Source organism: Panthera pardus, unplaced genomic scaffold (genome assembly GCF_024362965.1).
Source record: "Panthera pardus isolate Hobbes unplaced genomic scaffold, ASM2436296v1 HiC_scaffold_17, whole genome shotgun sequence".
Lineage (NCBI taxonomy): Eukaryota > Metazoa > Chordata > Mammalia > Carnivora > Felidae > Panthera > Panthera pardus.
Window position 1 is genome coordinate 150,523,879 of NW_026526732.1, and position 27,226 is coordinate 150,551,104.

General features: G+C 41.6%; 2 protein-coding genes across 2 annotated transcripts in view; one reads left to right on the forward strand and one right to left on the reverse strand.

Annotated features, from left to right (window-relative positions):
- The window catches only part of LOC109249533 (class I histocompatibility antigen, Gogo-B*0101 alpha chain-like), a 283,631-nt gene that overhangs the window by 170,706 nt on the left and 85,699 nt on the right, over positions 1 to 27,226 (forward strand). The window lies entirely within an intron of this gene.
- On the reverse strand, positions 5,095 to 7,122 carry LOC128777685 (protein PBMUCL2-like). Its single transcript, XM_053904720.1, is given in 4 exon segments — positions 5,095 to 5,564; positions 5,699 to 5,907; positions 6,922 to 7,009; positions 7,012 to 7,122. Coding segments are annotated over 4 exon segments (852 nt in total). The 3' UTR covers positions 5,095 to 5,120.

Here is a 27,226-nt window from a genome sequence, read left to right on the forward strand (position 1 = left end):
GATCTCAAGGAACTGAGATTCTAGTGGAAGAAGACAGAGAACAAATAAATCAAAACATAAAGATAAGCTCAGCTTGTTATCACTCCATAAGGGAAGTAAATATGGTGACATATAGAGACTACAGAGAAAAGTTGTAAATAAATCACAGAAATGGGCATGGCTAGATTTGAGAAATAATTATGTGTTTACTAAGGTATCACACAACACTTCTGTAGGGAGAATGCTGAATCAATATTGCTGGATAACTTCACAAACATTCTTGTTTGTAAAGACAGGTTACTGGACCAGAATGTACATTCACAGACATTTTTGTGAGGGGTGGCATGCCCAAACAGGCATAAATCCTGTTCAGGCACAATTCTGTAAGGTATGTGCTTGCCTGGTCTTCTTAATCTGGGTAGTATAGTAATAGCATGTGCCACTTGGGGTCATCTGGATTTGGCACCACTCCTAAACAATACCTAAAGAATTCCTCTCAATACTGGACTTTATAAAGAAAATAGGAGGATTAGTTGAGGGGGGCTGGACTCACATGATAGGATGAGCTGTATACATTCACTAAAGAGAGGGCATGATTAGATACATGCAACAAATCATAAGTGAGTATACAATGCGTATAATATGGATTAGCATTTAGCACTAGAAGGACCTAACACAGTTTTTCCTTAAATGGTGTCTATGGTAGTCCATATGTTCTCCATGATAATTTAAAAGCATGTCATATCAGTTAGGATCCCATTGGGCTGGAATTACAGAATGTCACCTAACTGAGCTGCAGCACATTACTCGTCTCATATACAAAAGGTCTGGGAGCAGCAGTCAGGCCACAGAAGCACCATCAGAACCCAAGTGATTTCTTTCCTCTACTCCACTCTCAGCATGGTGCCCTTCACCTTCCTGCTTGTCTCCACTTGGTCTCAGCATGTTTGCTGCATCTCCAGTTCTCATACTTACACTCCAGGCAGGAATAACAGTGAAGGCTGAAGGGTGAAGTGCTTTCTCCTGGTCTCTCTCTGCCTTTTCATTTCAGAAGGAACACTGTCCCCAGAGGCTCTGCCTGCATCTCATTGGTCAGAACTGTATCTCATCACCATTATGGCTGCAAGGGAGATTGAGAAATGGGGTATTTTCAGCTGGGTACATTGCCGCCCCACACCAACTTGGGTTCCCTAAGTATGAAAGAAAGGGAGAATGGAATTTGGATAGCAAATAAGTGTTTATGCCAATGTGTTTTATTTTTTAAATTATATTTTTAAGTAGGCTCCACAACCAATGTGGAGCTTGAACTCATGACCCTGAGATCAAGAGTCACATGCTCTATTGACTGAGCCAGCCAAGTGCCCTACATGTGTTTTCTTTAGATGGTAATCTTTAAAATCCCCATAATGTAAACATTTTCTGGATCCTATTATGACCAATATAAAACCAACATAAAGTTAATAGAAATTGTTAGATATTACAATTTTCACAGGCTAACAAGAATAGAACAAGGACTGTCTTAACATTTAAATGATGCCTTTGCCTTAAGTGAATGCCAGACAATCTGATAACTCATTGAGAGACTGAAGGTTTTGAGATAGTTTGCCCAGGAAAACCCATGGAAGAACAGAGACATCACATGGCAAAGGAGATTTGCTTTGCTTTCTAAATCTTGGAAACATACTTAAAATGGAGTCTAATATTTTAATTTATTATTCTGTGTTTCTGATTATATACCATACTGCCATCATTCCATTATCTTTTAAAAAATGTTTATTTATTTTGAGAAAGAGAGAGAGAGTGAGAGAGAGGATGTGCAAGCAGGGGAGGGCAGAGACAGAGAGAGAGAGAGAGAAAGAGAGAATCCAAGTAGACTTCAGTACACTGTCAGTGCAGAGCCTAAAGCAGGGCTTGATCTCATGAATTGTGAGATCTGAGTGAAAACCAAGAGTTGGATGCTTAACCGACTGAGCCACCAAGGAACTCCATACCACAATTCCATTATTAAACGGTGGTGGTGATGCTGAAAATAGTGGCTGGGTGGACAACCAACAATCAGCTATCTTCAAATATTTTTCTCTTGGCTTTTTATCCTAAACTCCTCATGGAGCTGTTATGTTTGATACTTTGGCCTTGTTTGTGGTCTTAGCCATCTTACATATCATTTGTAGGCTTTTCCATGAATTTCTCTCTGTGTGACCCATAAAGGAACAGCTATTCTCCTGTGAGAGGTCAGATCAGGACTTTGTCGCTCATTTCACACCATGACTGAAATGAAACTCAGTTATTTGCTATGGTGGCCCATCCCTACAGTAGGTGCTCACTTGATACTTGCTGAGTGACCAGTTAGCTACATCCTGTAAACATAATCCTTTGGCCTGGGTGTGCACAGGACTTGAGTGTAGTGCTCTTGAGAGACCAGAAAGCTGTATCCTTCAGGTACACAGATTCAAATTGGACAGACAGAAAGGCATAGAGTGGCCTCTGCCTGGTACTTCACCATTTTGTTAAATTTAGATATGAGACCTGGACAGAAATAGATGAACATTTGCTTTATTCCTTTGATCAGAATTAATGAATATCTCTTCTAGCTGAGTTTTGTCTGTCTCCTTCAAATAGCTTTCATGACTAAACCTGGTAGACAGGGAAAGGCAATTTTCCTGAGGAAGCAACTATGGCCAGTCAGAATTAGGGGATACTCAGAGCAGACAGGCATCCTTCTGGGTGCCCCTGATGTGCTTATTCCCGGGGCCAGCTGCCTTCCTCATCTGGTGGTCCCAGGGCTTTGGAATGGGGTAGAAAAGTAGAAGTCTGAGGATCCACTTCATGGTCCTGCAGAGACTGACCAGGGTCTAAATTGATTTGCTCTAGAACCCATTATAGTTATTGCTGTTATCTTTTTCATGGTGCACTAAAATCCATGGCATGGGGAAAATAAATAACTCTGGTGGATGGATTTAATGACTCCAGGAATCAATTTTTATAGAGGAGAAGGAAGTGGTTTGGTTTTAAGACAGTTTCTTTCTTAACTGATGTGTGAATTATCAAGATCAATCCATCTCCTCTTCTCAGCTCTATGACTCCTTCCTGTATCACCATTTTCTTTAGATCTTGACACTTACCCCTAGAGATATATAATTTCCAAAAATATTGAAGTCATGTAGGGAAAATAAAACTGTTTTGATAAATAGAATTAGGGGGAGAGATGAAAATATAGATAATTCTTATCTTTTAAACATTAAAAATATTTTTTTAACATTTATTCATTTTTTGAGAGACAGAGGATGAGTGGGGGAGGGGAAGAGAGCTGTCAGCACAGGGCCCAACCCAGGGCTAGAACTCATGGACTGTGAGATCATGACCTGAGCTGAAGTCCGATGCTTCACCGACTGAGCCACCCAGCCGCCCCATAAACATTTTTGGTTAAATGTTTAAAAGTTAAAATTTTAGGGGCCTGGGTGGCTCAGTCAGTTAAATGTCAGACTTCGGCTCAGGTCATGATCTCACGGTCTGCGAGTTCGAGCCCCACGTCGGGCTCTGTGCTGATAGCTCAGAGCCTGGAGCCTGCTTTGGAGTCTGTCTCTCTCTCTCTCTGCCCCTCCCCTGCTCATGCTCTGTCTCTGTCTCAAAAATAAATAAAAATATTTTTAAATTTGTTAAAGTTAAAATTTTAGCAAGTTTGGGAACACAGAATTTCCTCTTACTCTCTGTACTCTGAGGCTTTTTAGCCATCTCATTTTTAGTCTCTACAAGAGGTTAAGAAGGTGCCATTGTTAGTGATTACTCTGTATCAGCACTTAGAGGTCTGGTTTGGAGGCAGAAGAGTATCCACCAACCTGGAGCAAGAGTGTCTGGCTTTTCATCCTGATCCACGTAATTAAAAATCCACTTGTTTGTGTAACAGTGAAGTCAAGGAGGTCCTCCCTCTACTGGTGAATACTGAATGTGACTCATGTGTGTGTCAAGTACATATGGAGGCTATTATTCCCTTTTCCTCTTGTCAACCATCCATCAGAATGTTCAAATTTCATAGTGTTTTTGATGGAATTAAACATGAACACCTCAACTGAATAATGCATTATTTTTTACTTAAATCACACTTCCAAACTGATTCCAAGCTGTGGGTTTGCCTCTTGGGGTCAATGCACAGTGGCATCAATGAATTAATGGGGCTTTAATGACCTGCATGAGCTGGCATGTAAGCCACCACTTGTTAAAGATTTCAACAGGAACTTAATCCTTAGGTCAGTATGGCCAAAAAGGACCAGCCTTTTCCCATTCAGCAGAAGTCAAACATTGAAGGCTTAGGTTTTAACCAAAAGTCAGTAAGAGCAAACCACAAGGCTGGTGTGGAGTCTTCTTATCTTCCCTGTAGAAGCAATGGCAGAGGCATAAAAATACATAGAGACCCCATTTTGAGAGCTCTTACCAATTGTCTCTCTGATATTTTGTAGCCCATGTTCATAAAACCTACCCAAACCTGGTTTTAAAAAATCTTTTGCAGAATTTCAGAGTGGGTAGCAATCAACACAAAATAATATCATTTTTGAGATGAGTGGGCCATTCAGAATGTCTCTATTTCCTTCTCTCCTCTTACCACCAATTTCTTGTCTTTTTATGAAAATTTCCAAATTTTTACATCTATCTTTACTTAATGGTTTATACCTTGCTCTAGCTCTCACCATACCTTACTATATTTGTATTTTTATATTCTTCCTTCTGTCTGCTTTATTTTCCTCCATACTCTTTTCTCCTTCTCTCTTTCTCTCCTTCTCCCTCTGTCTCTAACAACTTCCTCTCTCCCTTAGTTCTGTCCTTTTTATGTTACCTGCTCCTCTCCTTTCTCTCCATCTCTGTCTCTCTTTGTGTCTTTCCAAAGCTCTATGGTAGGTTTCCTCACCTCTGACAATTTATCATGCCTCAACTCATGCCCACATCCTCCTCCTCCTCAATACTCTCGTTCCCATGTCTTTCACATTCCTGGGCGGATAGTCACCACAAAGAAGTTGAGTCCAACAAAGAATGCAACTGCCACTGTGGTGGCAGCCAGGGAAATGAGGATGATTCTGATAGGTGTCAGCAATCCAGTGGGGTTCACTGAGGTTCCTGAATCTGTTCCCTCAGGATGAGTGTCTGGATGTTTAGTGGTGTAGAGCTTGCTGCTCCCAGGCCTGAAGAAATGTAGTCCTCAGGTATATCCAGGTGTTTAGTGGTGTAGTCTTCGGTGATGCCGGGCCCTCAATGACATGATCCTCACTGGTCGCCAGGTCATCAGTGATATACTCCTCTGTGGTCCCTGGGTCTGCAGTGAAGTACTCCTTGGTGGACCCCAGGTCTGTAGTGAAATACCACTTGGTGACCCTCAGGTCTTCAGTGAAATAGTCATCTGTGGTCCCCAGATCTACAGTGCTATAGTCCTTGGTGGTCTTCGGTCTGCAGTCAGTGGTCCCTGGACCTGTAGTGGTGTAGTTCTCTGTGGTCTCTGGATCTACAGTGCTATAGTTCTCAGTGGTCCCTGGATCTATAGAGGTATAGTCCTCAGTGGTCCCTAGGTCTAATGGTAGAGTCCTCGGTGGTCTCTGAATCTACACTGGTCGAGTCCTGGGTGGCCCTCAGATCTACAGTGGTGTAGCCCTTGGTGGTCTTCGGATCTACAATGGTATAGTCCTCAGTGGTCCCCAGGTCTAATGGTAGAGTCCTAGGTGTTCCCTGGGTCTACAGTGGTAGGGTCCTTGGTGATCCCCAGATCTATAGTGGTAGAGTCCTGGGTGGCCCCTGCATCTACAGAGGTGTAGTCCTCAGGGGTCACCACGTGTTCAGTAGTGTAGTCCTCAATGGTCCTCAGGTCATCACTGGTATATTTTTCTTTTGTTTGTGAGTCATCAGGGCTACCCACTGGGTCCTTAGTAGAAACATTTTGGCTTGTTCCTACTAAAAAATAATCTCTTTTAAGTGGATCTTTGATGGCCTGTCATCATCTGCTCAGCTTAATGTTTTTAATAGTTATCCTCCCATTTATATAACTGGTCTCCCCATATAATGTGGTTGGACTTATTCGTGTTAAGGATCATTTGGTATTTTGGATTTAATTCTGATAAAACATATTCCACAAGGCTTCCTCTTGTTTTATAATATGGAGTATCCAGAGCTAAGTCATAACCATACAAGGTCTGCTCACCAGCCTTTGATTTTACTTTTTGCAGTTCTAGTCCCTTTCTGTGGAATAGTAAACCCGATTCTTCCTTAAGGTCACTCTTCCCTTGCACTCCTGCCCCCGGGGATAGTAGTTCAGCAAATTAGGTATTCTTACTCTGTGTTTGTATGTGTTGCCTCTCATTCAGTTCTGTCTGGGGCTCTGGTAAACAAATGAGGCGGGACCTGTGATTCATACTAGAGATTAAATTCAGGTCATGGCTTGGTGTGTGATTTCTAAATCAGTTCCTGGTTCTGTTCTGATGCTGAGGTGGAAAGACTGGAGGCAGGTAAGATTCAAGGTTGCTTGGGTTGCATGAATCATGAGGGATGTGTGAGCTGATTGAGGTTGACAGCTGCACTGAGCTGGGTATAAGTAGAAGGAAGACATGAAGCATCTGCACCTCCCACTGCCCCCACCTGCAGGGAATCAGAACTGGGAGTATTTATTCTTATGAATAAATGCAGCCTACATGGCATTACTTTTGGAGTTTTGGGTCTTTCTGTCCAAAAGAATTCCTCCCTATCTGCTGCTGATTCCCCAAATTCCTCTAATAAGGCTCAAATCCTTTATTTCTTAGGAGAATTGAAATAGAGAAACTTAAATAAAGTGTAAGTAATCAAAAGTAGACCATTTCCTTGAAAGAGGATGTGAGAAAGAGAATTAACAGGTCCCTGGGAGCCCTGCTTTCCTGTGACAGGAGGTTGGGGGCAGATAGCAGGGTCCAGAACTTCCCAAGGTTCATTTACTTATTCCATAGCTTTGCTCACAACTGGCCCTGCCTGAGTCCCAGGATCTTTTTTCTCCACGGATCCCAACCCCTCTTTCTGCAGGCCCTGAGGAGCCTTTGCATCTTCTTCAAAGTTAATTCACTCACCCATTTCTGAACCCCCAAGTAGAAGCAGGAGTAGCAGGAGAAGGGATGTGGCAGAGCAGTTTCTTCTTTTCATCTCAAGAGAAACCACAAGGGCTGGAAACACTTTTTCCTCCCTCCTTCCTTCTACTCTCTCTCTCTCTTTCCTTCTCCTTAAGCCCACAATGGCTGTGGAATTTAAATGTGCTGCTGCCAAGGGAATCCAGTACTCCTTTGTCTTCTTGCAGGGAGGAGCAGCCTGCTCCGTTACTCTCTGTCAGTCAGGCTCTGTTATAGTGAAGTGGCAGGGAAGAAGAGAGATGTCGCTGGTGCAAAAGGGGCTCTTGGCTCTGGCCCAGAGCCTAGAGTTCAACAGTAATGATATCAAGCTTATCAGCATGGGTGGCATCACTTTCTGATGTAGAGCCCTGGATGAAAGCTGTTCTCCACACAATGTCTCAGCCCTCAGAGAGGGGCGAGGATTTCCCTTCCACAGGTGGGAGTGGTAAGGTCGAGGTGGACAAGGAAGGTATAAGCCAGGCCTCTCTTGGGGAGATAATGCATGGTACAAGAACTAGATGTCAGAGGGTGTAGGGCACCTTGGTCCTACAAAGGACCAAGGAAAGGAGTGACATTGATGAGGGGGACATAAACACCTGATCTCACTGTCTTAAAACCACTCTCTTCTCTCAGTCATCACACAGATCCTTTTCATTGCCTTGTCTGCAGCCCACAGATGCTGGGCTCCTGGTTCCTACTGCTTCAGTGCCCTCATGCTATCAAGATTGCCTCAATTACTAGATGAAATTAGCTCACCTCCAAAGGTTCCTTCAGGCCTGGAATGAGAATGCTCATATTTCTTCCTTCTCTGACCTGCATCCAGGATTCCACATGGCACTCACTCATCAGCTTTCCTTAGTCTCCTTCCTACAATCTGTGATAGTTTCTCTCTTTCTTTGTTTTTCATGCAGAGCAATGGTCGCACATTTTATAGAATGCCCCACGATTTTGGTTTGTCTGATTTTTTTTAATGTTTATTCATTTTTTAGGAAAAGAGAGCACAAGTGGGGGAGGGGCAGAGTGAGAGGGGTACAGAAGATCATAAGTGGGCTCTGTGCTGAGAGCAGACAACCCAATGCAGGGCTCAAACCCAGAACCATGAGATCATGACCTGAACTAAAGTTGGATGCTTGACTGACTAACCTAGATGCCTCAGTTTGTCTGATTTCTTATCATTTATTTGATATCCTATGATTAAATTGGTGTTATGAATTATTGGGAGGTATACCACAAAGGTGCTGTGCCCTTCTCGGTGCCTTGTATCAGGGAGATCATGATATCAATGTGACTTATTACTGGTGATGTTAACATTGAACACTCTGTTAAGGTGGTGCCTGACAGGATCCCCACTGTAAATTTACTATTTTTCCCTTTGTAATCACTAAATATTTTGGGGGAGATGTTTTGAGACTATGCAAATATTCTTTTTTTTTTTTTTAAGTAGGCTCTACGCCCAACGTGGGGCTCAAACTCATGACCCTGAGCTCAAGAGTTGCATATTCTACTGACTGAGCTAACCAGCGCCCTCTTTTAAAGTATTTTCTTACATTCTGTCATCACAAAATGCTCCATGCTTATTTTGTATATTCTCTGCCCAGGCCCTGGAATCAACCATTTCTCCATGCAACTCTGGTTCTGTTTATTAGGGAAAAATATTTAGAAACCAAGATCTGGGCACTAGGTGTGTTCATTGTTAATTAGGAATTGCTGCTTCTTGTCTGTCACAGTAGAGCCAGGAAATAAATAAATAAATAAATAAACAAATAAATAAATAAATGCTAACTCATACGTAAACACATACCTGTATTTATTTCTGTATTATCTATCTGCAAATATATTAAACACAAACATGAGTCCAGTTTGATACCTTTAGCTCCAGGGCGCCTGGGTGGCTCAGTCAGTTAAGATACCTCTAGGTCCAGTCTAGTAACACAGAGTTCATTCTACCCTCTCCCCTTCCCTTATTTGTAATTTCTTTCTCTGACATTGCTTGCAATATTTACAATATTTATTTTTTTTAATATTTTATTTTTAGGGGTGTCTGGGTGGCTCAGTCAGATGAGCATCTGACTTTGGCTCAGGTCATGATCTCATGGTTTGTGGGTTCAAGCCCTGTGTCGGGCTTTGTCTCCCTGTCTCTCTGCCCCTCCCCCTGTCTCTGTTTTTCTAACTCTCTCAAGAATAAATAATAAACGTTAAAATTTTTTTAAATATTTTATTTTTAAATAATGTATACACCCGACATGGTGCTCAAACTCACAACCTCAAACTCACAACTCACAATGCTTTACTGACTGAGCCAGCCAGGTGTCCCTACAATATTTCCAGTACTTATTTATTCATGCCTATTAAACAGTAGTTTTGGAATTGCTAATCCACACCCATGTGAGAAGACAAATTTGTCAGCTGGAGTACTGTATTTGTGCACAATTCTTTGTGTCTTTAGTCTAACAGTCAAAACACTGTTTTTCAAAGTTACTGAGGTCAGCTCCTTCCCTATCTCATTCGATATGGTTATGTGATTCGCTTGTCAGAGTCTGCATTCCACCTCTCCCCCTACACCCTGCTTGATTTGCTAAATTTCCACACAGTAAAATTTACTCTTTGTAGGGTACAATTGTATGGATTTTGATAAATTATAGAGTCATGTCTTCACCACTCTGAAATATTTCCTCACCCCCCCCCCAAACCCTTCCTATGCTGTTCCTTAATAGTCAACCCTACCTCAATTACCCTGACTCCCAGATTTTGGCAAAACAGACCTGGTTTCTGTCCCCATAATTTTTCTATTTCCAGAAAGTTGTATGAATGAAATTATATAGCCTGTAGCCTTATTGGTTTTACCATCATCTATATATTATACATGGAAATAATGTTCGCAATTATTCATTAGTCAAGAGTAAACTATTTTGTTTTTTTTTAATGTTTATTCATTTTTGAGAGACAGAGAGAGACAGAGGATGAGCAGGGAAGGGGCAGAGAGAGGGACACAGAATCTGAAGCAGGTTCCAGACTCTGAGCTGTCAGCACAGAGCCTGACTCCGGGCTTGAACTCCTAAACCGTGAGATCATGACCTGAGCTGAAGTCAGACGCTCAACTGACTGAGCCACCCAGGTGCCCCAAGAATAAACTATTTTCTTGCATATGTTCTTGAATATAGTGTTTTATATGAAGATTTTTATAAATAAATATATCTTCTTGAGTATATAGTAAAACCTTGGATTGCAAGTAATTTGTTCTGTGAGTGTTCCACAAGATTAGCAAATATTTCTAATAAATTTTAACTTGATAAACAAGTGACATCTTGCAATATGAGTAGTATGTAACACCGAATGTTACATGAAAACAACTGAGTCAATGATTCTTGAGATTTGCTTTGATATACGAGATACAGATGCTTTGGATTACAAGCATGTTTCCAGAACAAATTATGCTCACAAACCAAGGTTTCATTGTATTCTTGTCTATAAAACATGTCATAAGCAGCAAGATATTCTTCAGTCTCCCCTCTGCCTGTCCCCCAGTCCAGGCTCTAGCTACAGCAGGTGGGAGACATGTTGATTTTTTTTCAAAGACAATTAAAAAATTCAAAGAATTAATCATTTGATAAATTAATTCTAAGAAAATTGCCTACAGCTGTTAGAAGAGGACCTCCCTGAAACAGGACTTCTAAAAAAAAGTCACTATGGGCTCTGGAGAAGGGGATTTTTAAAAAACTGCTAGGCAGAAACGTCTTGAAATCCACTTTTATTCTTGATTCCTATTTCCAATTGTGCTCTTGGATTTGTTTGTTTCTTTGCTGGGACATTACAAGAGCTTTTGAATTTCAGTCCCTACTGGATTCCAGCCTCTATTTTCTACTCACTCAGGCAGAATGTTCTTGTTTGGAAAAAATATTTAATTCCACAACACCTTAAAACAATCTGTTGGCTTCCTGGTGTTACAGAAGGAAATCTCACTACCTTGGTGTGGCATCCAAAACCACATAGTTAATTCTCTGGCCTCATTTCCCTGTGCTGTCCTACCTACAGTTCTTTTGACCATTCACTAGCAGTGCCACACCTCGTCTTGCACAAGGTGATTGTTTGCTTGATATTTCTCCTTTTCCTCCTTATAAATGCCTGCCAGCTCTTTATGATCTGAATCAAAGTCATTTATGTGAGTCAGCCCCTCTTCCCTTGGTCAAGTTCCATGTTTTTTCTTGGAGTACCTTAATTAATAGTACTTGATGCATTGGCCTAAACTTATGTCTACAAGTGTGTCCCCTTTATCAAATTGTGACCTACACATTCATCCTTGTCTCCCCAACTTCTCTAGACCTGGCACTCAGCACATGCTGAGTAAATATGGTGAATTAATGAATGAATGAAGAAATGAATGAGAAATGTGATAATTACTTTAAGACAAAGGACTGGGGACTATTAAAACTGAAGAGATAACTAGTTAGAACCTTTGGGTATAAAACCACTATATAGTAAAATTATATGGTATAATTTATTTTAAGAATTGTGTAGCATTAAACTGTTATGTGGTAAAAAACACAACCCTAACTACCATATAGTTTTGTTTAGGTAAAATTTACAGACAGTTAAATGCACATATCTTAAGTACTCAGATGAGTTTTAATAGATATATTTACATGTGTAACCAAAAGACCAACCAAGATATAAAACATTTCTATCACCCAGAAATTTTCCCTTTATAAAAATTCTCACCTCCATGGGAAATCAGTGATCTAATCTCTGTCACTATAGGTTAGTTCTGTTTATTCTTGAAATTGAAAGAAATGTAATCAAACAATAGGCATTCTTTTGCATTTGGCTTCTATATAGCATTTTAAAACTATTTTGTTAACAGTGTTATAAAATGTACATAAACAGCTTTGGTCCTGTTAAAAAGGCTCTGGCAAAGATCCAGACTTTGAGAATGATAGAGGCTGAAGAGACTTAGGGTTAAGACACAAGGTTAAGTTAAAGTGAGTGATTCATTTGCTGCCAGGAGGGTTAGTGGAATGTGTGTGAGGAGCAAGTTGCACCAGAAGCCTTAACAAGACGGTGGCCTTCAGCAAGAGCATGGTGTTAATACATAAGCTTTGTGTCTCTGCTTTGAGGCCTGGTTTTGCAGGGGATGCTGAGTTTCCAGCTCCTGGCAGGGCAGGCTGGGCCCATCCTTGCAGAAACTGGGAGCATGGTCTCCTTGTCTGGTAGCCCTCTTGAGGCTGGCAGACCACAGGAGAGAAAGGTGGCAACTCAAACCTGTCTTTTCAGTAAAGAGTCCAAGCCCATAGCATATATGAACAGTCAATGTGGCCATTCCTGGGATTAGCCCCATTAACTGTTAAGTCTTTACCTCACAGCAACCCCAACCCTTCACACTCTAAGCTCACACAGAGACCATCTCTTCATTGTGCAACACAAATCTGTGAAGTCCAACACTTGCCTTCCCTCATTTTTCCTGATTCAATTCTTCCATCAACCTAGAGGACTTAAGGGAATGGGGACAAGACAGAGAAGAAAATGGGGCAGCTATAAGGTCTCTGGATTTCACTCTAGGGACTTAAGAGCTGAGAGGATACAGGAAAGAGTGGTCTTTGGGATACAGGGAACCTCTACTCACAGCAATATATAAACACTGACACATACTGTTTGGCTATCACATGTATTTGACACATTAATTTAATAATTCAGTTACAGCTACAGCCTCCTTTTCATGGTTTGGAAAAAAACAGTGAGAGGGAGGAGTGTTAGAGCTGGGAGGAGCAGCCCTGGGGGCATATAGGACATAAGTCAGACCCTCCAGTCATCCAGGTCAGCTTTCTCTCTCCCCCTGAGGTGATGCTTCTGCCTTCAGGGCTATTCAGGGCCACTTGTGTCTCTCAGTCAGCTACATGGCTGCAGGGGGAGACTGGTCTCCACTGGACTCAATCACAGACCCATGATGGACTCCATAAAAGCTATAAGATGTGGACCAAGGTTGGAAACATAGGAGTAGTAGATATCTGTGTTGAAAAGTTTTCTTAGGCATAGAAAGTTTCTCCAGAAAACAAAAGGATGAATCATTTCTGAGTTATGCCCCCTCTTCCAGTGTTCTCCAGTCCCAAGCATCCTCCTCCCTGCCAGCACTACTCCCCATTGCTCTTTTTGACTCCATCTTTCTCTCATCTCCTCTGAATATGTCTTAGCTTTTCTAACCATCTGTCTTGCTGGTTCTAACCTGCTGTTTCTAAGTCTTGCTTTCTATCTACTGATTTCCCACTCCCTAATATCCCTACAGTGACCCTGCTCTCTTTACTATATTTCCTTCCTCACTTTCCTGCTCTCTTTTTCTCAGGAAAAGAGGTTCCTGTACTTCAGGCACTCACAAAGCAGAAGAGGAGCCCAGTGAAGAGGATCACAGCCATTCCAATGGAGGCCAGGTGATTAGGGAAATTTCCCATGGCCTGAAGTATCTGTTAGTATTTTCCTCATTCTCTGGAGTGGCAGTGCTTGTGCTGGTGACATTAGAGGCCATAGGTATTATTTTAGTTCCACTGGATAGTGTGGTTGTTCCAAGGTGGGTGGTTGTGATGATCCTACTGGGTGGTGTGGTTGTTCCAGGGTGGGTGGTTGTGATGGTCCTGCTGGAGGCTGTGGCTGTTCCGGAGTAGGTGGTTGTGATGGTTCTGCTGGATGATGTGGTTGTTCTGGGGTAGGTGGTTGTGATGGTCCCACTGGGTGGTGTGGCTGTTCCAGGGTGAGGGGTTGTGATGGTCCCTCTGGGTGGTGCAGTTGTTCCGGGGTGGGTGGTTGTGATGGTCCCTCTGGGTGATGCAGTTGTTCCGGGGTGGGTGGTTGTGATGGTCCTGCTGGATGGTGTGGTTGTTCCAGGGTGGTTGGTTGTGACGGTCCCTCTGGGTGGTGCAGTTGTTCCGGGGTGGGTGGTTGTGATGGTCCCACTGGATGGTGTGGTTGTTCCAGGGTGAGTGGTTGTGATGGTCCCTCTGGGTGGTGCAGTTGTTCCGGGGTGGGTGGTTGTGATGGTCCTGCTGGATGGTGTGGTTTTTCCAGGGTGGTTGGTTGTGACGGTCCCACTCAATGGTGTGGTTGATACATGGTGGGTGGTTGTGATGGTCCCGCTGGGTGGTGTGATTGCTACAGGGTGGGTGGTTGTGACAGTCCCGCTGGGTGGTGCAGTTGTTCCAGGGTGGGTGGTTGTGATGGTCCTGCTGGGTGGTGCGGTTGTTCCAGGGTGGTTGGTTGTGACGGTCCCACTCGATAGTGTGGTTGATACATGGTGGGTGGTTGTGATGGTCCCGCTGGGTGGTGCAGTTGTTTCAGGGTAGGTGGTTGTGATGGTCCCACTGGGTGGTGCAGTTGTTCCAGGGTGAGTGGTTGTGATGGTCACGCTCGATGGTGTGGTTGATACAGGGTGAGTGGTTGTGATGGTCCCACTCGATGGTGTGGTTGATACAGGGTGGGTGGTTGTGATGGTCCCGCTCGATGGTGTGGTTGTTCCAGGGTGAGTGGTTGTGATGGTCCCTCTGGGTGGTGCAGTTGTTCCGGGGTGGGTGGTTGTGATGGTCCTGCTGGATGGTGTGGTTGATACAGGGTAGGTCGTTGTAGCATTAACATTGGAAGTTACAGCTTATTAAGAAAGGATGGCATGTTAGTTCCTTTGGAAACCTTGGTTCTTCAACTACTACTACTAATGATAATTATAATAACTATCATTATTGAGTGGTCACTATGTTTCAGGCATTGTTTTAGGTGCCATATATGAATTAGTATTTCAAATCCTCACAATACGACCATGATATAGAGACTGTTATTACTCACATTTTATGGTTAGGGAAATTGAGGTTTAGAGAAGTTAAGCAATTGGTCCCAGGTTATGTAGCTAGCAGATCATGGAACAGGGATTTATTTGTGCATAAATGCCCAATGTGCATGCCCAATGTGGGACTTGAACTCACAATCCTGAGATCAAGAGTTGCATGCTCCACTGACTGAGCCAGCCAGCCACCCTAGACAGGGATTTAAACCATAGCAGTCTGACACAGAGCCAGTTCTTAGCCCATATACTATTCCACATCCTAGGTATTGAGGAGTCACATGACCTGAGGTCACAAGAAGATGGTATTATTTCTCCTCTGACTATTCATGATACTCTCCAGATACAGAATGTAAAAGAGAAAGTTAGTAGGACTGTGTATACATATTAAGTCTCCAAATAGAATTATACCCTTTTTCTGTGGGAAAGGTAATCAACGGGAATCAGTTTGGGAAAGGACAGTGATGGACATTTTACTACTATCAGGTAATTTTTATGCACACAAAATTTTGGGACCACCAGTTAAGGGATCCAAATGGCCTTGGTACTTAGTCTATCAAAGAACTAGCCACATGTAGCTCAAATAGATAATCTGTGATTCAAGGAAGGGGCTAAACCTTCTTGGTTAGTGAGTTAGAGTTAATGTGAAGCCATACTTTTTCCCTGTATCTCATGACTACCTTCTACCCCCTGATTTTCCATCCCAATAACAACTTGACCTCCCATATGTCTATATATCCATGGTTCATTTATGGCCCTGTTCTTCCACTGGGATTTAGATTTTCTTCCCTTCACCCTACCCGTGTGTGTGTGTGTGTGTGTGTGTGTGTGTTGTCTGGACTAATGTAAGGATTGCAAATTTAGATTTGGGGGAAGAATCCAAAAGTCTGTGTTAATGCCTCTAAGTGGGTTAGGGTTAGAGTATGGAGAAACTAAGTGAGAAATTGAGATGAATAGCTGGTTTCTGAGAGGGAGTAGATTTATTTTGTGTCATTCAGGGGCACAAAACAAATGAATCAAAGATAGGATGGAGGAAACTCTAGAAAAAATTAAAGCTATGCAAGTGTGGAACAGCATTGCTCCTGACATATTCAACTAGAGGCTTGGTGACTAGGGTCAGAGATACTGGAGATGGATCCCTGCCTACTGTAGGTGGTCAGAGAGTAACTTTAAGATCTCTGCCAACTCTAATATGTCTCCATTTGATATTGATTTAGGAAAGAGGAAATAGGCCAGATTTCTGGGCAGAAGAGCTGCTACTGGAAACAGAATGGAGAATAAATGCTGGGGTGAATTGGAGAGAATAGAGCAAGATAATGGCCTTAACCCTTTTTTGGAAAGTGGGAACTAACAAGACAGAGTGTGCATCCCAGGGGTTGTCACAAATTTCCTCAAACTGTATTTAAACTCCAAGAACATCCTTTTTTAAACAAAATAACTCACCATTTCCTAAAAGTAGAAGAAGGTGAAACAATGGCCAACATGCAAAGGAAAATGTTTTTCTCTTAATCTTGAGATAATCTGCCTGTGAAGCCTAGAAGGGGGACTCCTGAGTCCCAGATATGACTAAAGCTTAGAAGGGAAAGAAAAAAACACAACAGAGGGTATTGAGAGAGAATAGGTAGAGATCTGAGGCTGGAGTGCTGGCAGTTTGAGTCTTCAAAGAATGTGTCCTTAACCTAAAGCAAACCACAAGGAAAGAGCACTTAGGGCTGCAGAGTGGGGATGCTGGTGCCTGGTGCGCCTTGGGTTTCCTCCATAGAATGTCACCTCTTTCTTTATGTTTCAAAGAGAGTCTTTATAGTATCATCTGGGCTGGGCAGGAGCAGGATATGTGGCTTGTTGTTTTTCTAGATGTAAGCAGGTGACAGTATACTCAAACTCAGAAAGGAAGGGTACAGAGGTCAGGAGGTACATGAGAATGGAGAATGACATGATCCCATTAGGCAGGGCCTGGGGAGGAACAGGAAGTAGGACAGTTCAAGAGGATCAAGTTGTCAAAGTGGAGGGGACGCACCCTCTGAGGCAGAGATGGGGCTGAAAACCTATTCTGACTCAGCACCTTGTTTCCTGGATGTGAAGTCCTGAGTGGCTGGGTGTTAGAAGTAGGCCCTCATGAACAGAATTTAGTAGGAAGGGCATATCAAGTGAGATTCAATGTGAATTGGAACTGGGGACTGGACCTCTGGGAGCTGCTGAGCATACATAGGCATGTAAGACACATCTTGAATGAGGCAGGAGACTCAAGGACAGTCTTTAGAATATCTGGGGCATGGGAGGTGGGGGTGGAAGGAGTGGGGCTGTGGACTATTGTGGAGATGAGACCTGTGGTATCCTGGTGTCAGTGCATACCTGTTTTCAAGGTCCCTAAATTGTTGCATTTTCAGGATTTTTTGCAACACAGCCACTTAAACATTTAGCTTACTGTGAACTAAATTATATTTAAAACAATGGTAAAAATACTCAAAACTCATTAATTCCTAATTATTTTGCTACATTTTACTATTATCTATGCTCATGAAGTTATGTACATCTATTGTATCTCGTGGAAATAGTGTATAATGGTGTGTGTACATCTCTTCTCAATCTCCTTTTCATTGATGTCACATTGGTAACCTGAAATGAGCTATGGTGGGAGCATTTGCACCACAGAAAACTGGTCGTTAAACATTTACCAGTACACACACTGGATGAGACCTACAGAGAGTAACAACTGGAGAAGAATGTTTCTGCTTTCAAACCCCCTTCATAGGGATATTCCTCTCTCTTTTTTAAAAAATATTTTTTGACGGAACTGGAGAGTGTTATGCTAAGTGAAATAAGCCATACAGAGAAAGACAGATACCATATGTTTTCACTCTCATGTGGATCCTGAGAAACTTAACAGGAACCCATGGGGAGGGGAAGGAAAAAAAGGGAGAGAGAGAGAGGTTAGAGTGGGAGAGAGCCAAAGCATAAGAGACTCTTAAAAAATGAGGACAAACTGAGAGCTGATGGGGGGTGGGAGGGAGGGGAGGGTGGGTGATAGGTATTGAAGAGGGCGTCTTTTGGGATGAGCACTGGGTGTTGTATGGAAACCAATTTGACAATAAATTTCATATATTAAATATATATATATATATATATATATATATATATACATATATTCTTTGATTTTCAGATTAGTCCCAGAATCAGCACTAAGTCAAGCTAACCTATGCATGTTCAGTATTAAAGTAGGAGAGTAGCTGTACGCTTTTGAGATATATTTTCATCAAAGATTGAGAAAAAATGAGTTTCTATTTGATCTTCATTTTACAAAAAAATTAATTTAACTGTGCATCCCCATTCAGCCATGCTCCTTTTATTAAAATAGACTTCTTTCTTCTTTCTTTCTTTCTTTCTTTCTTTCTTTCTTTCTTCTTTCTTTCTTTCCTGTTCCCTGCTAGAATGTAAGCTTCACAAAGACAGGCATATTTGTTGGATCACAGTGGAGATGCTGGTGGTGAAGATTAAGGAATGCATGTAGAGCACACAATTGACCAGGGGCATTGCTTAACTAAAAGGAAGTTTGAGTTCATCTATAGCCAGTATGAGTATCTGGGAGATTTGAACTTTTGCACTGACTCTTCTCAGATGTAAATTTTTGAAAACACTTGAAAAGGCTAATTATAAGAAAAAATAGGGTTGTTTACTTCAATTTTGTTGCAATATAATTTCAAGATTACAAAAACTCATACTGTAAGAGGACTGAGAGAAGACCTTGTAAACAATCTATACAAAACTAGTTCTATCCACTGTGTGTCAATTATGTGCAAATAAAAAATAAAAATAAAAATAAAAGAAATAAAAAGACATAAAAAATAAAAATAAAAATAAAAAATATATTTTGATTAGTTGGCCACACATTTCTGGGTTCTCCATTCTGTTCCATTGATCTGAGTGTCTGTTCTTGTGCCAGTACCATACTGTCTTGATGACTACAACCTTGTAGTATAGCTTGAAGTCTGGGATTGTGATGCCTCCTGCTTTGGTTTTATTTTTCAAAATTGCTTTGGCTATTCAGGGTCTTTTCTGGTTCCATACAAATTTTAGGATTATTTGTTCTAGCTCTGTGAAGAATGCTGGTGTTATTTTTATAGGGATTGCTTTGAATATGTAGATTGCTTTGGGTAGTATCGACATTTTAACAACATTTGTTCTTCCTACCCAAGAGCATGGAATCTTTCCCCATTTTTTTGTGTCTTCTTCAATTTCTTTCATAGGCTTTCTATAGTTCTCAGTGTATAGAATTTTCACCTCTTTAGTTAGATTTATTCCTAGGTATTTTATGGGTTTTGGTGCAACTGTACATGGGATCGATTCCTTGATTTCTCTTTCCGTTGCTTCATTGTTGGTGTATTGGAATGTATTGATTTCTGTGCATTGGTGTATGACCAACTAATCTTTGACAAAGCAGGAAAGAATATCCAACGGAATAAAGACACTTTCTTCAGCAAGTGGTGTTGGGAACACTGGACAGTGACATGCAGAACAATGAACCTGGACCACTTTCTTACACCATACCCAAAAATAAACTCAAAATGGATGAAAGACTTAAACATAAACAGGAAGCCATCAAAATCCTCGAAGAGAAAGCAGGCAAAAACCCCTTTGACCTCGGCTGCATCAACTTCTAACTCAACATGTCTCCAGAGGCAAGGGAAACAAAAGCAAAAATGAACTATTGGGACCTCATCAAAACAAAAATCTTCTGTACAGTGAAGGAAACAATCAGCAAAACTAAAAGGCAACTGACAGAATGGGGGAAGATATTTGCAAATGACATATCAGATAAAGGGTTGGTATCCAAAATCTATAAAGAACTTATCAACTCAACACCTAAAAAACAAATAATCCAGTGAAGAAATGGGCAAAAGACATGAATAGACACTTCTCCAAAGAAGACATCCAGATGGCCAATTGACACACAAAAAAATGCTCAAATCACTCATCATCAGGGAAATATAAATCAAAACCACCATGAGATACCACCTTACACCTGTCAGAATGGCTAACATTAATAACTCAGGCAACAGCATATGTTGGCGAGGATGCAAAGAGGATCTCTTTTGCATTGTTGGTGGGAATGAAGCTGGTGCAGCCACTCTGGAAAACAGTATAGAGGTTCCTCAAAAAACTAAAAATAGAACTACCCTACAACCCAGCAATTGCACTACCAGGCATTTATCCAAGGGATACAGGTGTGCTGTTTCGGAGGGACACATGCACCCCCATGTTTATAGCAGCACTATCAATAATAGCCAAAGTATGGAAAGAGCCCAAATGTCCATCGATGCATGAATGGGTAAAGAAAATGTGGTATATATATACAATGGAGTATTACTCAGAAATCAAAAAGAATGAAATCTTGCCATTTGCAACAACATGGATGGAACTGGAATGTATTATGCTCAGTGAAATTAGTCAGAGAAAGGCAAATACCATATGACTTCACTCATATGAGGACTTTAAGAGACAAAACAGATGAATATAAGGGAAAGGAAGCAAAAATAATATAAAAACAGGGAGGGGGACAAAACAGAAGAGACTCATAAATATGGAGAACAAACTGAGGGTTGCTGGAGGGGTTATGGGAGGGGGGATGGGCTAAATGGGTAAGAGGCATTAAGGAATCTACTCCTGAAATCATTGTTGCAGTATGTGCTAACTAATTTGGATGTAAATTTTAAAAAATAAAAAATAAAAGTTAAAAATTAAATTAAAAAAATATATATATTCATTGAGAGACAGAGAGAGAGTGGGGGAGGGGCTGAGAGAGAGAGGGAGAATCTAGTGCCCAATGCAGGGCATGAACTCACTATCTGTGAGTTTGTGGCCTGCACAAAATGAAGAGTCAGATGCTTAACCGACTGAGCCACCCAGGCACCCCTCTCTTATTTTTGAAGAATTCATAGGAATTTTCACATTCTGGGGAACTTCAGCTGCTTTTCTCATCAGTTATATAAGCTAGATAAGCTGAATCATCAAGAAAAACACTGACAGTCTGCTGGGGAACTGAGGCTTGAAGTACATTTTGTTTAGACACTTAGATGGAGCCAACAGAAATGATGCATAGACAGCTGAACAAAGAAAACAAAACAAAGATAGTAATGAGCTAACGGGATTCACAGTTCCTTCGTCTACAGTTCATGGCAAGAAAATTAGGAATAGGCCCTGTGAAAGTTTTAATTTTATGCTATATGTAGTCAAAACAAGCTGTTTCCACTCCCTCCAAAAATCTAGCAAGGTTTCCTGGCAGAGGAGCCATTTCAGATCATTTAGACATTTGGGTGGAAGACTATTCATGACACATGAAGCCTGGTGGAAATGACCTAACAGGATGTAGTTGGGGATTCATCCCACAAATACTTAGTTGTTGCCTGCTATGTGCTGGACATTGTACTCCAAAAAAAACAAAACATAAACTTATGTTTTGGGGGAGTTTTTATCTTAAGATATGAAAGAACTGTGAATGACTTGAGTTCTAGAAGCTATAAGAGAATGAGCTGCAGTAGAAAATGAGGTGTTGAAAGGGGAGAGGTCAGGACTCTGGATTCTAGGATGCCCTGGGCTTGGCAGTTGATCTGACTATTGTCTGTAGTGGGAAGTTCCATGAGGGGGATGGATGAGTGGTGTGGTCAGTCACAAGTTGGTACTAGGATCTCAGTACTCTGCTCTAAGGGTAAAAATCCCTATAATACTTCTAAATAGAAAAATATCCCCTCCCTACCACAGAACCAGTTGGAGTTGGAGTTAGAGAACTTGTCTTACAGTGTAATTTTATTCACTTAACTTTTTTTCTGAGTTGCAGTTTTCTCCTCTGCTTAGTGGGGATTGTAATCTGGACTTCATAGGATTGTTGTGAGGGCCAGATGATGGTACATGTAAAAGCTCTTAGCACACTGAGTGGCACAGGCAGTCACTCAGAAACAAAGGACAAGGCCAAACCAATAAAATTTAAAAGATAAGCATTTAATCTGGATACCACATATGTTAATGAATTTTTATTCCTTAGAGTATCTAGTAATTCTCTTCTTAGTCATACAACATCTGAAGAAGACACAAAAGAAGAGAAGAAGACTCTTCTCAAACACAAAGTCAAGCTATGGAGGGTACTGGAATGCTGTGTTGAGTGCAGTCACAGTACCCATCCCCACTCCTATCAAGGGCCAGCAAACTCCTTGATCTTGAGATTCTGATTTATGGGAGAGTCCAGGAAATACAGTTACTTGAGGTCATTTCTAAGCCTGAAAAACTGTGGCTGTCTTTTATTTATTTATTTATTTATTTTCCCTTTTTTTTTTAAATATATGACATTTATTGTCAAATTGGTTTCCATACAACACCCAGTGCTCATCCCAAAAGGTGCCCTCCTCAATACCCATCACCCACCCTCCCCTCCCTCCCATCCCCCATCAACCCTCAGTTTGTTCTCAGTTTTTAAGAGTCTCTTATGTTTTGGCTCCCTCCCTCTCTAACCTTTTTTTTTCCCTTCCCCTCCCCCATGGTCTTCTGTTAAGTTTGTCAGGATCCACATAAGAGTGAAACCATATGGTATCTGTCTTTCTCTGTATGGCTTATTTCACTTAGCATCACACTCTCCAGTTCCATCCACGTTGCTACAAAGGGCCATATTTCCTTCTTTCTCATTGCCATGTAGTACTCCATTGTGTATATAAACCACAATTTCTTTATCCATTCATCGGTTGATGGACATTTAGGCTCTTTCCATAATTTGGCTATTGTTGAGAGTGCTGCTATAAACATTGGGGTACAAGTGCCCCTATGTATCAGTACTCCTGTATCCCTTGGGTAAATTCCTAGCAGTTGAGCACCTTTTCAAATGTTCATTAAGTATTTGATATACTCTTTTGTTAAATATTTATCTAATCTTCTTCCAACTTTTAATTGCATTGTTTTTTTTTTCTTATTGACTTGTAGTACTTTTTATATTATGGATATGAGTCTTTTGTCAGATATATGTATTATAATATATGATCCCATCTTTGGCTTTCCTTTTTATTCTCTTACTGGTATATACTTTAAAAATTTTTTTTAAATTTAATTAATTTATTTATTTTGGAAGGGGAGAGAGAGCACAAAGAGGGGAGGTGGCAGAGGGAGAGGGGGAGACACAGAATCCAAAGTAGGCTCCAGGCTCTGAGCCTTCAGCACAGAGTAGGTGCACAGTTCCCCAACATGGGAATCAAACTCACCAACTGTGATATCATGACCTGAGCTGAAATCAGATGCTTAACCAAGTGAACCACCCAGGTACCTCAGGTATATTCTGATACTGGACTTTAGTGAAGTCCAAACCATCAAAATTCCTTTACAGTTAGTGCTTTTTTGTGTCTTATTTAAATACCTTTGCCTACCTCAAAATATCCTCAAGAACTTTTTAAGGATTAATGTAGTTTCCTCTCAGGACTGCCTTCGCTGCATCCCAAAGCGTTTGGATTGTTGTATTTTCATTTTCGTTTGTTTCCATATATTTTTTAATTTCTTCCCTAATTGCCTGGTTGACCCACTCATTCTTTAGTAGGGTGTTCTTTAACCTCCATGCTTTTGGAGGTTTTCCAGACTTTTTCCCTTGGTTGATTTCAAGCTTCATAGCATTGTGGTCTGAAAGCATGCATGGTATGATCTCAATTCTTGTATACTTATGAAGGGCTGTTTGTGACCCAGTATGTGATCTATCTTGGAGAATGTTTCATGTGCACTCGTGAAGAAACTATATTCTGTTGCTTTGGGATGCAGAGTTCTAAATTTATCTGTCAAGTCCATCTGATCCAGTGTAGCATTCAGGGCCCTTGTTTCTTTATTGACCGTGTGTCTAGATGATCTATCCATTTTTGTAGGTGGAGTGTTAAAGTCCCCTGCAATGACCACATTCTTATCAATAAGGTTGCTTATGTTTGTGAGTAATTGTTTTATATATTTGGGGGCTCCTGTATTTGGCGCATAGACATTTATAATTGTTAGCTCTTCCTGTTGGATAGACCCTGTAATTATTATATAATGCCCTTCTTCATCTCTTGTTACAGCCTTTAATTTAATGTCTAGTTTGTCTGATAGAAGTATGGCTACTCCAGCTTTCTTTTGACTTCCAGTAGCATGATAAATAGTTCTCCATCCCCTCACTTTCAATCTGAAGGTGTCCTCAGGTCTAAAATGAGTCTCTTGTAGATAGCAAATAGATGGGTCTTGTTTTTTTTTTATCCATTCTGATACCCTATGTCTTTTGGTTGGCGCATTTAGTCCATTTACATTCAGTGTTATTAAAGATATGGGTTTAGAGTCATTGTGATGTCCGTAGGTTTCATGCTTGTAGCAATGTCTCTGGTACTTTGTCTCACAGGATCCCCCTTAGGATCTCTTGTAGGGCTGGTTTAGTGGTGACGAATTCCTTCAGTTTTTGTTTGTTTGGGAAGACCTTTATTCTCCTTCTATTTTAAATGACAGACTTGCTAGATAAAGGATTCTCAGCTGCATATTTTTTCTGTTTATCACATTGAAGATCTCCTGCCATTCCTTTCTGGCCTGCCAAGTTTCAGTAGAGAGATTGGTCACGAGTCTTACAGGTCTCCCTTTATATGTTAGAGCACGTTTATCCCTAGCTGCTTTCAGAATTTCCTCTTTATCCTTGTATTTTGCCAGTTTCACTATGATATGTCATGCAGAAGATCAAGTTACGTCTTGAAGGGAGTTCTCTGTGCCTCTTGGATTTCAATGCCTTTTTCCTTCCCCAGATCCAGGAAGTTCTCAGCTATTATTTCTTCAAGTATACCTTCAGCACCTTTCCCTCTCTCTTCCTCCTCTGGCATACCAATTATGCATAGATTATTTCTCTTTAGTGCATCACTTAGTTCTCTAATTTTCCCCTCATACTCCTGGATTTTTTTCTCTCTTTTTTTCAGCTTCCCCTTTTTCCATAATTTTATCTTCTAGTTCACCTATTCTCTCCTCTGCCTCTTCAATCCGAGCCGTGGTTGTCTCCATTTTATTTTGCAGTTCATTTATAGCATTTTTTAGCTCCTCCTGGCTGTTCCTTAGTCCCTTGATCTCTGTAGCAATAGATTCTCTGCTGTCCTCTATACTGTTTTCAAGCCCAGAGATTAATTTTATGACTATTATTCTAAATTCACTTTCTGTTATATTGTTTAAATCCTTTTTGATCAGTTCATTAGCTGTTGTTATTTTCTGGAGATTCTTTTGAGGGGAATTCTTCCGTTTCATCATTTTGGATAGTCCCTGGAGTGGTGCAGAACTGCAGGGCACTTCCTCTGTGCTGTCTTGAATAACTTGCGTTGGTGGGCAGGGCAGCAGTCAGACCTAATGTCTGCCCCCAGCCCACTGCTGGGGCCACAGTCAGACTGGTGTGTACCTTCTCTTCCCCTCTCCTAGGGGCGGGATTCACTGTGGGATGGCGTGGCTCATCTGGGCTACTTGCACACTGCCAGGCTTGTGGTGCTGAGGATCTGGTGTATTAGCTGGGGTGGATTGGCGAGGTGCACACAGGCGGGAGGGGTAGGCTCAGCTCGCTTATCCTTCAGTGATCCACTTCAGGAGGGGCCCTGCGGCCCCAGGAGAGAGTCAGACCCGCCGCTGGAGGGATGGATCCGCAGAAGCACAGCGTTGGGTGATTGAGCAGTGCAAGCAAGTTCCCTGGTAGGAACTGGCTCCCTTTGGGATTTCGGCTGGGGGATGGGCGAGGGAGATGGCGCTGGCAAGCGCCTTTGTTTCCTGCCAAGCTGAGCTCTGTCATCCGGGGCTCAACAACTCTCCCTCCCATTGTCCTTCAGCCTTCCCGCTCTCTGAGCAGAGCTGTTAACTTATAACCTCCCAGATGTTAAGTCCTGCTTGCTGTCAGAACACACTCCATCCGGCCTCTCCACTTTTGCAAGCCAGATTTGGGGCCTTTGCTTGGCCAGCGGGCTGCCCCTCCACCCCAGGTCCCTCCCGCCAGTCCGTGTATCTTGCACCACCTCTCCTCCCTTCCTACCCTCTTCCGTGGGCCTCTCGTCTGCACTTGGCTCCAGAGGATCCGTTCTGCTAGTCTTCCGGTGGTTTTCTGGGTTATTTAGGCAGGTGTAGGTGGAATCTGAGTGATCAGCAGGACGTGGTGAGCCCAGCATCCTCCTACACCGCCATCTTCCCTCATCCTCATACTTTTTAAGGATTAAATGATGATGTATTTAAATGCTCCTGGGATAGCTCCTGGAACATAGCAGTCACAAAAAAAAAAAAAAAAAAAAATCAGTGAATACTAAAAGAACAAACAGGAAAACAAGGAAACCAAATAAGCCTGTAGTCCTGATAATATACTTACTTTGTGCTTTTGCTTCTTAGAACTGTGTGGTAACATTTATAGCACCCTGAGGAAACATAGGGATGAGAAACACTGACCATGACTTGGTGGTGGGAGATAGGAGAGAAAAAGTGCTGCGGATGATCACTATGACTCCCTACAATACAGTCTGAGACTCAGGTAGAACTCAAGAAAGCTTTGACTTGAAGTCATCTCCAAGCCTGGTAAAGCTGTGCATCTACTCTAAACCTAGTCTTTGCTTGATTTTTCCCAATGTTGGTCAAGGTCTCTGAGATCTTTTTGCTCATTCTTTTTTGACCTTGACCTTGTTCCTTGCTCCTTGAGAACCTTTTTATACTCCATTTTAACTTTTTTTTTTAAAGTAGACTCTGTGCCCAATGTGGGACTTGAATTCATGCTCTGCTGACTGAGCCATCCAAGTGCCCCTATAACTTCATTTTAATCATTTCATGATCATTTTTCCCCCATGACACCCTCTCAACCTTTCGTTTTCTATATTTTCCTATATTATCCAGTTTATGGCCATGACCATCTTGCCCTGCTATGGCTTCCATGATATCTTCCTTTGTGGCCCACTTCATGGCTTCCTCAGTGGCCTCCTCTGTGGTAATGGCTATTGTAATGGCTTCTTCTATGTCCATAACTTCTGTCATGATTCATGCCATAACCACTCTGACAGCTATGGCTCAATTTATGGTTGATACCATGGCCCACTCTGTGTCCAAAGCCATGTGCTCCTCCATGGACCAATTCATTTTCCAGGCTGTGGAACATGCCAGAGCCCAGTTCTGAATAATCCAGGTCCAGACCAAGGTCAAGGCTGTAGTCATGAGGGTAGTAAGTACCACTATTTATCAGGGGGAAGTAAAAGTCCGTCTAAAAAAGAAAAAAATAATAATATTATAAAATTAATTTATCTTTTCTCTTATCACCAACCTTATCTCTTCTCCTTTATCTCCCTTATCATCTCTTTCACTG